The 17,646-nt window shown below is 53.2% G+C and overlaps 1 protein-coding gene across 1 annotated transcript; it reads left to right on the top strand.

Moving 5' to 3' along the window:
* Nucleotides 1-12,067: 12,067 nt before the first annotated feature.
* LOC120680625 (homeobox-leucine zipper protein HOX11-like) lies at nt 12,068-13,954 on the top strand. The gene is made up of 4 exons (XM_039962125.1): nt 12,068-12,425; nt 12,548-12,888; nt 12,990-13,069; nt 13,208-13,954. Exons 1-4 carry the CDS (start codon nt 12,182-12,184, stop codon nt 13,581-13,583), a joined length of 1,041 nt encoding a protein of 346 aa, XP_039818059.1. The 5' UTR covers nt 12,068-12,181; the 3' UTR covers nt 13,584-13,954.
* The last annotated feature ends 3,692 nt before the right edge of the window (nt 13,955-17,646 follow it).

Here is a 17,646-nt window from a genome sequence, read left to right as displayed (position 1 = left end):
GCATGCAGACCACTTGCCCCTGTGTCACATGCTTGAGAGTCCTCGTGAGCGTATTTGTTGGGACCTGTTTTTGAATAGGGAAGTGGGAGGGGTGTGAAGGGGAGGTGGGAGGGGAGATTTGCAAAAGTGTGACTAGATGTTGGCGGTTAATTGTAAAATTATCCAATCATTTATGTCTCTTGGATGTTGATCCGGTGGTTCAGATTGAAATTTGCACGGTTTGCACGAAGAGGTTGGTTTGCACCTGATATGTTCCCTTTAGATAAATTGCGAATGTCACAGAAGGTATGGCCAGTGCAAATTTGTAGTAGAATTTGGCAACAAAATGTGTCTATGCCTCTATGGCATGTAGGTTATGTGGCTAAAAACTATGGCAAGCCGCAAATACGAAAGTGACGAGTAGTCAAACAACAGTACAAGAATAAGTGGCGCACCTAATCATGGGCACGGCAATGTTTGGCACGAGCCAAACAGGGTGCGGCTCTAAAAAGGTCCGGTTGCACAAGCACACAATTTACATTATAACTTGAAACTAATTTTCTCTGTCTCGAAATAAATGCGGAACAGCTAGTATTTTTCATTTTGATGAGACGGGCTTAGCTTTTTTGGTGTTGTAGCATGGAGCTAAAGTTATTGAGAGCCCTTCCAAACAAGATCTATGACAAAGACGTACCAATCCATACAGTGATCAACCTAGGGAGGGATTGTGTGTGTGTGCGCACACGCGCGCGCGTGTGTGTGAGAGAGAGAGAAGAGATGAGCTTTATTAAGTTGATATAGTATATCGTTCGTTTCATCCTCATGCTATGGTAATTAACCGTGTGGAATTACATTTGAGAGCGGAGCATTTTGTTTCACAACGCGCTACGCGCAACACTTAAGGGGGTGTGATAGAATTACGAAAACCAATTACGAAAACCGTGGCATTAAACTCTAAATCTCTTTGAAAAGAGGGAATTAAACCGTAAAATTGGAAGGCCTTGGCCCTGTTTCATTTCATCACCCCACGGCCCACCCCAGTTTAGTTGTGCATGCTCGCGAGCGTTAGCTCCCTGGTCTCTTCGCGCTCGTTGCGTGCAGCGTGCCCGTCGACGTCCCGCCATCCACCGTACCCCTGCATATATGGATGACATCTCCAGTCTGGCTTTTCTCGCTGCGCCCCGGTCCATCCGATTTGAGCTTTGGATTTCTGAATTTATCAGATTTGTAAAGCTAGATGTAGAATGATTCTCCATTGTGGCAATGTGTGAGTTTGAATGTATGAAGTTCATGTATATAGAGGAGCAGGCAAGCAAGTCTCTTTGTAAATGGCTATACCAATGCCCAACGGCCATATGTACTGTACAATGCTTATTTTATTTGGAATAGGACGAGGTAAGTAACAGCCATGTGCATGCCCCATTATTTTATTGGCTTTGGTTCGGCGCATCTGCAGAGAGTTCGCTTCCACCTTCTGACAGCAAATGTGCAAAAACCGTCCAATGCATATCGTTCGCATGCAGAGCTGCTCTTAGGGCCATGCCGGTGAGTGGAACTTCGATTCCTTGCCGTGGCCGGCTGAGGTGCTGTTTCACGCTGCTGCTACCTGCTAGCCTGCTCAAGCACACACAGAGACACTACTGCATGCCGCTGGTCATAACCGACGGCACGGGAGCAAGCGCGGCGGGGGTTTGTATTGGGTGGGGGAGGGGCAAGGCGTCGTGATTGATCGAAGTGATTGCGTGCGTACCCTTCCACATGATTTCCCAGGAGAGAATATATTATTCAAGGCTACAGCCCGTTCGTCTCTTGCGTAGAGCTGCATGCATGCTTGCTCAATTTTCCCAGCCAGTTCGTTAATTAGCTGGGTGTACGATCCCTTGAGCATACTGTTTCTAGCTAGCATGTGAAGGACGCGCGGCAGTAGCTAGTGGTAACACCGTAACAGTTTTCAATTCTACTCGCAGTCGCTGGGGCGGCCATGATTAGGATTTAAGGTCCGGCAGGCACTCCAACTTATTTGCCTGCTGACAACCAATCGCGAGCGCGGCCACGAGTCCATGCTGCTTGCATGACGGGGCGCGTGGGTGCACGGTGCCCATTGGTGGTGGTCTATCTCTAACAGTAGCGGCCCACGCGGCAGGCTGGTGCATGCATGCGCCTCTGCAGCACGTACACGTCCTTCTTTTTTACTTCCCTTGGCCTACCAATAATAATTCTCCTCGACCGGCCGGGCCATGCCGCACACGCAGGCACGCAGGCGATCGACAGCGAGAGCGAATGACGAGTGCCATCATCATATCATGGCCGGCCCGGCCTCACGGCGTGCCGGCTAGGCGCGTCACGCGGGGAGGCTCCGGGAAAGCTAGCGGACCTCAGCTCGAGCCCTCCGTCGTCGTCGCGCGGCGGCCTGGGCGCCTGGCCGGCTCCTTGGGCAAGCTGCGCGCGGCGGCGCCATGCGCTTGGCGGTGATCGATCGACCCATCATCGGGCAAGGGTCGATCGACGCCTCGTCGCTGCTGTCAGCTACACGTAACACGTACGAGTATTCATATCTGCTTCTTGCATTGGGACTTCTTGTTTTTTCACGACGCTGATCAACTGATCGTACACTAGTAGTGCGGGGCGTTGGCCGGAGCCGGCGAGCCGCCACCGCCAGACAGCAGCAGGGACCATGCACGCCATCGGATTCCCTAGGTAGCAGGACCCCTAGAAACAATGACCAAACAAGCATGCCCGTCACGATGCCCCCAACAACCCATGCTGCTGCGCCCCGGCCCCGGCGGCAAAGGAGGCGGCCGATCGATGGTGTGTGGTGGACCCGGGGCAAGGGCAATCACGGGGAAATAATTGCGGGGCCCGCCGGCGGGAAGCCGTGAGGCCGGCGGCGGCAAAGGAGGCGACCGTACTAATGATTGCGCCTGGGGCCCTGTCGGCCCGACGCCGACCTGCGGGCCCGCACAGGGATGATGATGGGGGAAGTGGGTGTGGGCGCGCTCGACGCCAACCGGGCCCGGCGCCCCCATGGGCTTGCTTTGTTTCTTCTGCTTGTGGTTGGGTTCCGGGGGGATTCCTACGGCTCAGGCGGCCCAGCGCCCCGGGCCCGGGCCCGGGCCTAGCCAGGGCCCGTCCGTGTGCACCCGTGTCGTCCTGGGAGCAAATTCTACAAGCACTGCTCAACAAGTCTTTGGCATAACTACCTCTACCAGGTAGCCTTAAAACTGTTTGTGGGTCATAGATGAAAGCATAATAATAAACTTTGTCAGGTTTAATTTTGTCTTTTGACTTTCCTGATAATTCAATTCTGTTAACACTAAATAGTAGAGATCGAAAAAAATTCATTATTAAAGAAAAAAGCCACCTCTACCAAGACGATCAAGCAAGCCACGCGACTGCCGATCACGCCACGAAGACATGTACCACCTTACCACAAGTCCACAACTCTAGCTTCACATCCCGGTCCCGCAGGTCCAGAGGAATAGAGGATCGATCTCTGACCGTGCGGTGCGAGCGGCTGACCTTGGCCATTGCAGCCATAACTGCTCCCCGCGGGCCGCGGCCCTCACCGAACGGCAGCGGATCGAAGGTCCGTGCAGGGCAGTTATAGCAGCGCAGATTGCCCACTCCACCGCCAGGCGCCCGCTGTTACTCCCCGTCGTACGTTCTCCCACCAGACCAGGCAAGGCATTGACTAATGCATGGCTCTGGTTAGGCCTGCATGCATGGCCGGCCATGGACGGCCAGAGTGCCTGCACGGTACACTGCATGAGATCAGACGACACGCAGTGCAAATGTAGTCCGCAATAATACACCCACCTCGGACTCCGGCCTCCAATCCGATCCGACACGCAGTGCAAAATGCTTCCCGCTCCCAGTCCCAGCAGCTCGCCGCTCTTCTTGCCGCGACGAGCCGACCGATCACGCATGCTGGCCAGTCTGCCAAGCAAGGGCGACTCCCGTTGTCCACCGTGCTATCCGAGGCTCCCCTGCTGCACGTCAGTGCCCGTGGTCGGCGGCATGGCCGCCGGCGCCGGGCCGGCCTCCCTCTCTCTCCCCTCCGGCCTGCTGCGCATCAATCATGCAAAGGCTGAGCGCGGCGGCAGGGCTGCTGATGGGGCTCCCTGCTGCGCTGGTCTGGCTTTACTGGTATACCGAGCTGCGCCGAGGAGGAAAAGGTCGCGGCAGGGGTGATCCTGATCCGTTCGATCGTGACGTCCTGCTGGGTGGGGTACGGTCGTGCGCCGGGCCTGAACTGAGACCATCATCCACCGTCGCGTCCCGCTCCAACACCTAGCTACCGATCACGCGCTGACAGTGCGCCGTTCCATCGCCGCGTCAGGTCATGCATGCATACGGTCTACCTGCAAAAAAAAAGATGCATGCATACGGTCGTCGCATCGCAGTGCTCCGGGACGGGATAGCGTACTGTAGACGCGCTTAACAGCAACATCATGTATAATGTGTTGACACGTACCGCGCGCGACGTGACGGAAACCGCTTCGATCATCGGCTGATCGCCCTGTCGTCCCGACCGAGCGGCACCCCCGCCGCCGGCGTCGCGACAGTTCCACGATCGACTCGGGCGCGCCACGTGAGATCACATTCGTGTATGTAAGCCTTTGCAACTTTGTTAGGTAAAAGCCAGGGCTCGCGGATCGCGGCATCAAGGGCACGCGTCGTAAAGAAATATAATCGACAACATCTCAAACAGCTCACATTCTCACCGTGAGCGGTTGAGCCATTCGGTTGTTCTCCCTGCATTCCCCAATGCCCAATGGGGTCATGGCGACTTAAGCACGCACGTCCCACCTTTCGCATCGTCACAGATAGTATGAAAGACCTCGGCGCCAACCAAACTAGAAAAGGTACATTACGAAAACCGCGGACACAAACCAAACAAACACATGTGAATAAGCCGATCGATCGATCAAACCTGTCCAAATCAAGGAGCAAATTAATCAGAGTGCGTCATTATATTCACCTAAAGACCCAACGGGCCATTCGCACCACCCTTTCTAGACGCCGCCCTGGCTAAAGTGTCAATGACGACGCTATTGCCAACCCTGTCCCCATGCGTTGTGTTTAGTTCCGCAAAAAGTTTTCAAAATTTTTCACTGATGCACATCACATCGAATTTTACGAGATACATGCATAGAGTATTAAATGTAGTTAAAAAATATAACTAATTGTATAGTTTGGTTGTAAATGACGAGACGAATCTTTTGAGACTAATTACTTCATAGTTGGACAATAGTTGCCAAATAAAATCGAAACGTGATACATCAATTTTTTTTTCGCGAAATTCGCGAACTAAACACACCCATCGACTCTTGCTTTTGTGATTGACATCGCCTAGCTAGCAGCAGCAGATGTGCCGCGCTGTCCTCCGTAGCCGAGGGGATAGAGGCATAGAGCTAGGCCAGGCCCAGGCCGCGGCCGTCGATGCATGCATGGAACGAATGGGGAGGGAGCGAATCCTGGCCAAAAGATCTTGCCAATAAAAGCAACTGCGACGGGACCGGCCATGGCGCCACCGGCGCCGCCCCGTCTCGTATCGTATGGCCGTATCCGCATTCAGCAGCCTTCCGGCGCCAGTGCGCCACGCCACATCGCCGCACGGCGGCAACAGTGCCAGCACCCAGCCCTGGTACGGTCTTCTAGTGTCACCTCACCCCACGCGCGGCCGTCCGATGCCCGAGCCGACGCCCCGGATGACGAGCCGGAGCGGCGAGGCCCGCCCGCGCGGCTCGCCGTCGTCCTCTGGGTTGGGCCCCTCCCTCGCTTCGGTGGCCGTGCCCCCCTTGACGCGTCACCTGTGCCCCCCTATCACTGGCATCGGTCCGGTCTGGTGTCTGGTCCGTGCCGGCTGCCTCTCTCACCGGTCGTCCGGTCCACGTCCGTCCGTGCCCCGTCCAAGCGTCTTGAAGCAGCACAGAAGTAGCACAAAAAATTTAACCAATAATTAAGAGTGCTAAATAAAGTTAATTTATAAAATTAATTCCACAACCCTGTGCTACTTCGCGAGACGAATCTAATGAAGAAGGAAGGTTACTGTAGCATCACTGTAGCCAATCATCGATTAATTACTGTCATTAGATTTGTCATGAAAAGTTATACCCATTTATAAAAAAATTTTACAAATAAATTTCATTTAGTACTCGATGTAAGTAATATTTTTTTCTCGAGAATTATGTGCGCTACTCGTGTTACTGACATCGATCGGTCGGCGGCAGGCCGCTTGATGGCGGCATGACTTCAATAATTGCCGGAGCCCAACCCCACCACCACCGCTGCCGCGCGGCAGCTGCGGGTTCATGCACGGCCCGGCCGGACTGCAGTGTGCCCGGCGCCCGCTTCCTTGAATCGTAACGTTCACCCGCTCTCGACAGACACAGGCTAGCTGCTGCTAGTCTGTCTGCTGACGATCGTGTTTACTAGCAAGCTAGCTGACTGTAGAGTAGTATGCTTGCGAATTGCGTGGTACGTGACAGTGTTTTTTCTACTGCGCGTAGACGTGACAGTGCGTGCGTGGTACGCCCTTTTCTCGCGTAGCCCAGACGACTATGCACAGTCCCCCAGTGGTGCATCGACGTCGGCTCTGTCTTAGCCTCCTGACGTGCAGGTCTATGCTTCTACACTCTAGCTAGCTAGTAGTCATGTCTAGGTGCGTCGGGAACTACCGCAAGCATACGTACCTTGTCCTGTATACTACTCATACCGTATCCTATCCATACGGGCGGCCCGTACGTGCTACAATACTGTTGAGATGCATCGCGTGGCCACCCCACAGGCGCACCGTAGACGACAGTAACGTCCGCGGACTTCACCCGCGCGGGCCGGGCATATATTATTCGCCATCACGTTTTTTAATTTTTTACCCGGCCGTGTTGCCGTCCAGTCCGGACATGCCAAACTTCAACTGTGTCCGTGCGCACGTAGCCGTCGTTCCTAGCGAGCTTGATGTGACTCTAGATCACTTCTTTCTCTAAAACAACGTTTTCTTTCTCCATTCACGGGGTCAACGTGCGCCTAACGAAACGGTCCCGTCCAAAGTCAGCGGCCGATCGAACGGGTCTCCGGTAATTGTAGAGGGACTCGTGCCACTGCCATGTGGGCCAGATTCGCCATCGAAAATGAAACAAGGCCACCGCCCGGTCGGTTCCCCACGCTTGCGGTGCAGGGCTGCAGGCCGCAGCTGTAGCTGCAGCAAACACCAACAAGCATCCGGCGGTCCACGTGACGTGAGGCTCGAGGCGGGGCGGACATGCATGGACTTGGCAGGGGCAGCCATGGCGATGGCCAGGGCCAGCCAAGCCAGCGCCGCGTCGTGGCCTCGTGGGTAGGGACGGGGGCAAAATAGGAGGAGGCAGAGCCGCAGAGGCAGAGGCAGGCAGCAACACCAGCGTGCAGCAGCAGAAGCAATTAGTTGGCGCTCGCCCAGGCCCGTGCCGGTGCCAGTGCCGCGCGCAGGCCTGCGCCCTCTCTCGCCCGTCGCCGCCGCCGCCGCGCTACGCCGTCGCCTGCGCGCGCGGTTAATGAGACGGGGTCGCGGCCGCGTGCTGTCATGACGCGCCCCTTGCCGGCAGCGGCATTTACCGCGCCGCGGGGCGCGGCACGGGACGCCGTCCTGTAACACACGGGCCCATGCGCACGTATGCCGCCGCAGGGTACCGTGAGAAATGATCAGTTGGATACAGAAGCGTGAAGATACAGAGTACAAAAAGTCTAAACAAGGCAAACTGAAATATAACCCGAGTTTGATAATTGCGTGGCATATAAAGCTGTAGTGGCGGGTGGACTAGAGAATCAAAGATAGTAGCATCGCTTTAGATTCATTTGTTCGCAGAAAAAAATAATAATGTTGGTAATTAAAATAAATTTAAGGAAACACAAACACACATGCTGAGATCAAATAAGCTAATTCTCGTGTCGTTTTCTTCCTATAGTCCTAAGGTAAATCACGAAAAAGAAGTGATCATCACAAGAAATGATTCGTTTACTTTGCCGGGAAATAGTTGACTGGGTCACCTACTCATTTACTCTTGGAAATGCATTTGTAGGGACGGGTAGGGTTCGACCCGTCCTTGCAAGATCCATCCCTGCAAATTGGTTTCCCGGGTGGGTGCCAGGGGGACTAGTAGAGTGTGCCGCACATGTCCCTAAAAATATATTTTTACACGCCCCTAAAAAGTCTATAGTACTGTCAAAACCATCTTAGATATTTAACAATTAATTTGGCCCTTATGGAATGTTTTCTTTCTACTTCATGGATTCTTTCTACATCATGGAAGATTTTGGGGGTAGCAATTGATTTCGTTTGGATATAATTCGTGTCCGCACCTTGGATTCTCAGTGTGTCATCATGTCAAACGTAATTAAATGCACCTTATTACAGGCCGACATTTATGATTTGCTTTGGATATCTCGCTAATAATAGGATCATGCCATAGTAATTGAAAAAAAATCCGAGAAGAGCGATACATCAAATGTGGTTGAAAGCCATGCACGTGGAATTTGAAAACAACGTTTCCTTCAATGGTTTAAGGAACTCTGACCTGCCTCCGATGCCGCCCTTGAGTCCACTACATCACATTCACAGCCCTCTTTAGCCTTATGTCTGGTAAATATTTCTAAGGTCAAAACTTGCAATTATTCATCAACCTAGCTAGTCATGAGGTTTGCCTCTCGAAGGTGACCGTGATGTTTTCGGTGTTTTTTCAACAATGTCGCTGCCGGACATCTTGAATTTTCAAGTTTTCATAGTGGAAAACCGAACAAACTTAACTCTCTTTGGGTCCACACAGAACATTTCGATCTCTTTGGACATCATGGAAGAATTCTTTTTTGTTTCTTGACAATGATCATGGAAGATTTATGAGAAACAATTAAATGGGTTTGAATAGCATTCATGCCTCCGACACCTTGGATTCCTAGCGTCTCATGATAACACAAACTAAATACACTTTTTACATAACACATCATTTGTTTCTGGTTTGTTTTGGATATCTTGATAATAATTGGACCGTGTCACAATCGAAAACGCAATCCACACGAATTGCAACCAATGATTTCTTTTTCTAAATAAAGATACTACGAGTTGCCATGGCAAGCAAAACGGAAGGTACGCAGCCTGCTGCTAGCTGCTTGTCTTTCTTACTCTTCCCCACAGGAAGGTTTTTGTTCAGCCTCTTGCTGTGGAGACAGACAGGGAGAGAAGACTGGAAGAGAGATGTGTGCATAAGCCTAATTATACCTACTTTGCACACTTGCTGTGGGGGAACCAAAGGGGGGCTAAACTTTATTTCCGCGAAGAACGGAACCCGGGGCACGCTCCGCGTACAAACATGGATGATTGCATCCTGATGCGCCTGTGGCACTCGAGCCATCATCCACGAGACCATCCCACATCACCCAACCGCAGGCCATCCTCGCCGCCATCATGGCAGGCAGGAGCAGGACGGAGCGCAGGCCACGCAAGCGACAGGGGCAGGCAGTCAGGCCGAGGCATGCAGCAGCATGCTCCCTCCCCTTTCTTGCTCTCGCTCTAGGCCACACACGGCCGGCGGCCGTATGCCGCCATGATGCGGCATGATTGCGGCTTGTCCCCATTGTACACATCAACAGGATTGCTTCATATCATGCAGGTAGGCAAGGCAGGCTCGCCATACATGATGAGGATGGATGGATGGCGGCGGATGAGGAATTGATGGCCGTAATCATGCCTGCATCGCCTAGCCTATCTAGACCCGTGCTCACACATGACCTGCATTCTTGGTCTCCTTTTGCTCATTCCACCCGCAATTATACTAGGATCTGGCCTCCATCATGAGCTTCCATGCAGGCCAGGCCAAGAGGAAAAAATGGCACCACTAGTAGCTGCAGATGACACAACGCACAAAATAAGAACCGGTACGTACAGCGGTACAGGTACAGCACAATTGGTCATCATTCGACATTTCCACATCTCCAGAAAACTTTTGCAACCATGCATTGTACATGTAAATGCATCATGGTTAGTACTTGTACTTTTGAAAATATAATGGAGGCTGTGGTCGTTGGCTACGTACCTACTACTGCTAATTAATAGCGAAGCAAAGATTATCTCCTTTCTGCAACAGCACGCTGGAATTTTGCACTTGTCTGCACCCCAAAATATGTGAAAACCATATAGGAGCACCGCAATAGACAAACCCACACCACATCGAGTACAATCACAAATATTTTGAGTATAATAGCCTACCAACAACCTGTGCCACTGCATGGGCAAGTAATTTATTGTTATATGCCCCTAGTTAACACACTCTCTCTATTTTAAATTAATTATATATGTATATTTTATCTTTGTCGAAAGAAAATTCATCTAACTTTGAGAAAGTTTATGGAAAATACAGATCAAGACATATTTTAGTATATATAGTAAATATAATATAATATTATAGATATTTATGATTTTTTGCTATAGATTTGATCAAACATAGAGAAGTTCAATTAATTTAGAACAAAACCAAAATATTTGTAGACTGGAGTGAAGGCATCAGCCAAATAGAGTTTTTATTTATACACCATAATATATAGAATTTGATATTTGTATATTTTCTTTTTTGCAAGTAAATATACTTTAACTTATATAGATCACAATCACGGCTAAGGTGCTGGTAAACCCAGCTCTATCTTAGTGCCAGTCATCTAGGTCAACACCACAGCATGCTGCTCATCACAAAATCATCAAATTTTGTTTTTGGAAATTAAAGGATGACACTCTTTATAAATAGATAGATGAACACACATATATATCTGATTAGCTGTTTGGGATAGACTCTTTGATTTCAATAAGGAGAAGAGATTAAGACATATAGTTACAGTAGATGTGACAGGTAGTATTTTATAGACTTAAATTTACAAAAAATATAAATTAGACTGGATCTAATTTTTCTGTAACGGTAGATATGGGTAGTTAAGATATAGATATAGGATCTAAATTAGGTTGGTTCTAATTTTTCTATAATAGAAGATAGAAGATTTGGGTACATATCAGGTGCAAACCAACCGCTCCGTGGAAACTATGCAAACTTCAATCTGGAACACCGGATCAACATCCAAGGGGTATGGGGAGGGGGGTAATTTTACAATTAACTACCCGCCCTTGGATTAGATAATCACACTTTTGCAAATCCCCCCTCCCACTCCCCCTGCGCTCTCCCCTAGGATGTTGATCCGGTGGCCCAGATTGAAGTTTGCATAGTTTCCACGGATAGGTTGATTTGCACCTGAAATGTTCCCAATTAAGATATAGATATAGATATAGGGCATTATGTTAGGTTAGTTCTTCATAATGATATAGGTAGGTAATTTTTTAGAAACAAAATAAATCGAATAGCTATTATTATTAATGATGGTTACCATATATTAATTGGCGGCCAGATATTTTGCTTTAGAAAATATCTAAAATTTCTCTCTTTTTTTAAGGCATCCGTCTAGAATTCCAGGTGACTTCACGTGGACGTGAAGTACATGGAAGGAAATCTATAGTATATATACATTTTGTTAATAAAATAGATGCACACACTCGCTGGCTACCTACTACTAATAGCAAGTTAAAAGATTGTCCCTATGCAACAACACGCTGGAATTTTACGCTTGTCTCCACACCCACGCTACGTAGTACAAACAAATGTGCAATTCCCACACGCACGACCCGGGGACTAAACTACACATACTCCTACAGTCCTACTTGCGTTCGACCAACAAACAAATTGAAAAAAAAAAGACAAAGAAAGAAGAAGCACGCAGCCTAGCAGCTCCTGCACCGGCAGCTTTCCTGTAAAGATTGCGGGTGTCATTTATAAAAGGGAAAAGATACGTAGTAGCCCCCAGCGATACACTAATCATTAACCTCATTATTATCGCCTGCCATCCAGTTCCCTGCTATTTCGCCAGGAGGCCCCCGGCGAGCCGTGGGATTTACATACGCGTCCCCCACCAAGCCTGCCTTTTCCGGGTCACGTGCGGCACGCGTCAACTGGTCAAACCCGCCATTATCACTCACAGGCGCGCATACGCACCGGGAAGGAGGGGGGGGGGGGGGGGGGGGGGGGGGCGGTGCGCGGGTCTCCTCCTCCTCCGGCCGCTCCTGCTGGCTTGCTGCTATAAAGCCTCCTGGTCCTGGCGCGTCCCGACGGTTCCATTACTGGTTCCTGGCAGGATGGAGTTGGGGCTCAGCTTGGGGGAGACCATGGCGGACGCCGGGAGGGACCTGGTGCTCGGCCTCGGGATGGGGGCCGGGGCCAGGAGGGACGGGGAGGCGGAGCCGGGGAGGAGGGAGCTGGAGTTCGGGGCCCGGCGGTGCGGCCGGCGTCCGTCGCCGGAGCCGGCGGTGCGGCTCACGCTCCTGCCCGGACTGGTGCCCGGCCTCGGCCTCCCGTGGCCGCCGCCGTCCGAGGCCACCAGTGAGTACTCATCGCTGCATGCACCGTCGCGGTCGTATTGGGTTTCCGGATTTTCCTTGTCCTGTGTTCTTTCTGGCGTGTCGGCGAGGTCGCTGAAACGGCGGGCGGTTCGCGTTCGGCAGGGCATCTGGAGGCGTCCACGCGCGGGTTCGACGTGAACCGGGCGCCGTCGCTGTCCGCGGCCGGCGCGGCGGCGGAGGACGACGAGGAGCGGGACGATGCCGGCGCGGCGGGGGCGGCGGCCGCGTCGTCGTCGCCCAACAACAGCGCGGGCTCCTTCCCGACCGACTTCTCCGCGCACGGCCAGACCGGCCCGGGCCCGAGCGGCGGTGGCGGCGACCGCGCGGGGTCCCGCGCCAGCGACGAGGACGACGGCGGCTCGGCGCGCAAGAAGCTGCGCCTCTCCAAGGAGCAGTCCGCGTTCCTCGAGGAGAGCTTCAAGGAGCACGCCACGCTCAACCCGGTAAGCAGAACCCAACCCCGATCACAGCCATTCCCTTGACGCAAACAAAGCTCCGCCTCTCCTCTGCCGATCGATCCTGACGCGTTGGTGGTGGCGCGCAGAAGCAGAAGCTGGCGCTGGCGAAGCAGCTCAACCTCCGGCCGCGCCAGGTGGAGGTGTGGTTCCAGAACCGCAGAGCCAGGTGCGCACGCGCACGCGTCGCCCATCTATACTTATTAATTGCCATTATCAGGATAGCAAAATAACCCAACTTTTAATCAAGTCCGGGAAGGAACGATCGGCTGAGAAAGAAAGAAAAAAAAACTGGTGGTGCGTGCAGGACGAAGCTGAAGCAGACGGAGGTGGACTGCGAGTACCTGAAGCGCTGCTGCGAGACGCTCACCGAGGAGAACCGGCGGCTGCAGAAGGAGCTGGCGGAGCTGCGCGCGCTCAAGACGGTGCACCCCTTCTACATGCACCTCCCGGCCACCACCCTGTCCATGTGTCCCTCCTGCGAGCGCGTCGCCTCCACCTCCGCCCCCGCCGCCGCCGCGCCGGCTCAGGCCGCCTCCTCGTCCCCATCCCCCGCCGGAGGGGGCGGCATTGCGGCGGCCCCGCCGGAGCAGAGGCCCTCGTCGTTCGCCGCGCTGTTCTCGTCCCCGCTCAGCCGCCCGCTGGCCGCCCAGCCTCAGCCGCAGGCGCCGGCGAGCTCGTGAGGCCCCCCCTCGTCGTACCTACCAGTCGCCCACTCTCCTCCGGCGAGGCGAACGAAGGGCCTGCCTGTAAATGCGCTCACTTTTTTTCTTCTTCTTCGCCTTTCCTTTGGTTTCACTTCTTGCGGTTCTTGGGATTTTTTGTGGTTCGCCGATGGGTTTACCAGTTTAGAGAGAATCCGATGGGGGTAGCGCGTCATCTGGCCGTCAGATTGGACTGTGGACGGTCAGGATGCTGAAAGAAAATGCTGCAATAGAGTTTATTAATTAAGTAGCATCAATCACTTTCTAGCAGTACGTATTTCCTTGCTATTTTGGTGCTAATTCTGATTTTCTAAAAAAAAGAACAAAGAGTTTGTAGTCTTGTTTTTTTAGCTTGGTGTAATTTTGATGCGAATGACCAAAACAGTAGCAATCCATGGGTGGCGATGGCCGGTCTCACTTTTTGACTCCCAGAAAGAAAGAAAAACTTTCTGGCTGTTGATGAAAGCACGCTTGGTGGTACCGAGGTGGCAAGCGCTGCTGGCGAACCGGTTTGATCTCGGGAGTTTGCACACCGCAGATTTGTGAAATCATGACGCCCATCAAGTAGGACGCCTATTCTCGTGGTTTCTTCGGCACGCGACCAGGGGGACACTAGTCCTTGCTGTGGAAATGTGGAAAGTCCATTCGTTCCTCGTCAAATTCTTCTTGGAAATGCTGACCAAAAGATCTACTACTTGTACTACTAGATAAAAATCCAGCAAAAAAAAGAAAAAAAGAAATCACCTGTGGTGCTACTTTCTCCAAAACAAGCAGCACAGCGAAAGCAAGATGGGTCCGTCCCGTCCCTCTAGCTAATCGGCATGTGCATCATCTGGTGGTACGGGGGGGAGTGCTAGTGGAGCACCGACCGCGACAGGTGGCTGCCTGCCTACTACGCTCCCGAGCACGGACGGGGGACCTGCCATGGATCATGGATGCAGACGTTGTACAGGACGGGTGGTCCCTCGTATAGCCCTACGAGTACCACACCTACTGCTACTGGCATTAGTGCTCCAGCTCCAGCTCCACCCCGCTCGCGATGCAACGCTGGGCAAAGCACGTATGGCAGGTGGCATGATTGCGCCATGAGTGCTTGCCGCCCGGAGCCCTTTTTTTCATTCACGGCGGTGCGAAACTTCTTTTAAAATTATTAGGTGAATCTAGAAGAACCATCGTCCGAAATGGTCTCAGTATTTTTTTTCCAGATCGCGCGTGACTAGGAGGTCGCGGCGCAAAAGTCTATTTATCCCACGGGCGATTTTTCATCGGCACATTATGCGCGGAGGCAGTCTGCGGTTCATCTTCTACCTCGAGCCAGGAGAAGGGACGTGGCAGCTAGCAAACTAGGGGAGGGCTGGTAGGTGGGCGGAACGGCACCAGCGGCCGGCCTGGCGGTCGAGGCAGCGGAACCTTTAGGTTCTTAGGTTGCCGGGCCTTCCATGGTAGGCGGTCCTAGAGGAGGGGGCTAGGGGCGGGAGGGGGTCAACCCGTTGGCGGTGGGGGGGTTGGCTGGTGGAGGGCGAGGCCGCGAAGGTGAGGAGGCAGCGGTGGATGACCGGCTGCACGAGTGATTAGCGGGTCAGTGGTGGATCAAGCTGCTAGTGGTTCAGAATCTGAACCAAAACCACCCCACCCCATAACATTGATTACATATCCTGCTAGTCCACCCCAAACCAGTTTGCCATCTACAAGAACCAAACCAAACCAAACCACATGTCTATTAACCCCATATCCTCAAACGGTTCCTAACGAAAACTGCATGCTTGGTGGATATGGCTGCCAGCCGGCCAGTCAGGGCAGCAGTGAGAGCTGAACAGATAGAGATTTTCCTGGTAATGACAATCGTAGTGTCTTGGTTCGATCATAAATATTTCAGTCCAATCTAAACTTGATTAAACTATTCTCATGGGAAAACCAAACTGAACCAGATCATTTTCTAGAGCCAGCCTATTTACGCCAAACCAATGCTGAACCAGCTGAAACCCAAACCGAAAAAACTAGTTTGCCACCGAACCATTAGCAGGTTGAGTGGAGGGCGGCGGCACTACCAGAGCTGGGGAGATGGCGGAGGCGATGCGCCGTGCGATTTCTCCCACATGCGAGGAATAGACGGCCCGGGAGGCGGCGGCCATGAATGCTCCTGGGTTAGGCTATCCACAACGGCAAGAGCAAATTTGCTCTTCCTCCTCCTCGTTTCCTACGCCCCCTCACATATTTACTGTCTACAGTGTGTCTATAATGCCAAACAATAAATTTGCTACTTTATTTGCTCTCTTCACTGTGGACGGTCTTAGCACCCAATTTTCCAGCGTCCGTGTCATGACCAGGGAGCGATGAATGGCGATCGTATCCAGCGCCTAGCGCGGGGCCATTTACTCCGAGCTAGCGAGCCCGCCGTGCGATGGATCCGGGGTCTGATTCTGACCCCGGCAAATCTTTTCTCCCCCGGATCACGGACAGGCCGCTGCCGCGGCTCTTGAGACTTGACGCGCCCCCATTCAATGCCCGCGCCTCGAGCTGACCGGAGGCGGTGGTAGCCGTCGCAGGCGACCCCCGGCGGGGCGCAATGACTTCGCCGGGCACCCCATTTATTGTGCTGCCCATGCCCGCCCGGATCGGATCTGAATCGTTCGTGGGCTCTCCTGCCTCGTGCTGCCGCGACGGATCGCTTTGGCTTTGGGAGATTGATGAGGATTCGGTTCGGCGGATGATGCAGAAGTCTCCGTCCGTCCGACAGTGGAGGACGGGACGGGACGGGACGCCCTGTGCTTGTGCTTCGATTCGACAGCAGCGTTGCTGCGGTACTGTGACGGTGATCTCGGTATCGCGCGCGCCGTGCATGAACTAATTGACCTTTGCAGACAGCCAGCGTATAAATTAGTTACCTGTTGGCGTCTTGGTGGCAAGTCGTCGCCAGTCATCGTCAAATTACAAAAGCAGGTCGATTTAGCAGTAAATTTTGGGGGTCAGAGCATGGAAGGTCAAAACAGTTGTGGCGAGTACTAGTACCACTAGCAGCATTACTCCAAGTCAAATTTTAAAACAATGAGCAGGGGGAGTACTCAAAATAATCATGGCGAGTAGTACCCCTAACCAGTCATGGTTTACACGATGGTTCCTTTCCAACCGAAGGAGTCAAAGGTCTTTAGCACCATATTGATCATCTTCTCTCCTTTTTTTCCCTTCTTTTTTTTGCCACTACCATATTGTTCAGAGGAAGCCAGGAACACGCCAATACTGGGGGTTCTCCGGACAGAGCCACACGCTTGCACTTTGAAAGCCCTGCTCCTCCCACCCTGCGACCGCGAAGGCTGCAGTCCTTGGCCAATAATTAGCCTAGTCCCCACCGGGAACGAGCAGATCGTTAGTGTAGCCCACCGGGCGAGCAATCGACATGGAGCACCAGGCAGCAGCTAGCGATCGGCAACCATCGCCCGCTCACGGTCACGGGAGAGCGGGCATCGAAAGCGGGGGCCGGGCCGGCCGTCACGCCCCCCCCCCCCCCCCCCCTCCCTCCCTCCCTCCCTCGAGGGGCAGGCAGAGGCAGGCAGGCCGATGCCGATCATATCGGTGATCCGGAAGTTGCGTCGTGTCCCCTTGGGGCCGCCCCGCCGGGAGGACGAGACGCCCGCCCCCACTCCCCCTGGCCCCCTGCTCGGCTGCTCGCCACCTCCTCCTGCCGCTCTCCGGCCCCGTCGCGTCGCGCCCCCACTAATTGGCTGTCTACTTGCCGCTGCCCCGAGCCCTGCTGGCTCCCAAACAGGCGGTGCCGCCCGGCCTGCCATGGCTGCCTCTTCGATCCGGTGCCGCCGGACGACGACAATGCAAGTGGTGGCTCGCGTGTCTCCGGCGTCACGTCCCTTTCCCACGCACGTCCACGTGGCGCGAACGCCACCGACCCCAGTGGAGACGGCTTCATCGCGTTTACGTCTGCCGGAGTGTGATTGCGGACTGGAACGGGAACGGGTACGTGCTGTGCATGGACGGATGCATGATGAACAGTCGTGGATGTTCTCTGGCGCCCCGGCAATCCACGACTGTC

Source organism: Panicum virgatum, chromosome 2K (genome assembly GCF_016808335.1).
Source record: "Panicum virgatum strain AP13 chromosome 2K, P.virgatum_v5, whole genome shotgun sequence".
Taxonomy (NCBI): Eukaryota; Viridiplantae; Streptophyta; class Magnoliopsida; order Poales; family Poaceae; genus Panicum; species Panicum virgatum.
This window is presented reverse-complemented; position numbering and strand designations above follow the sequence as displayed.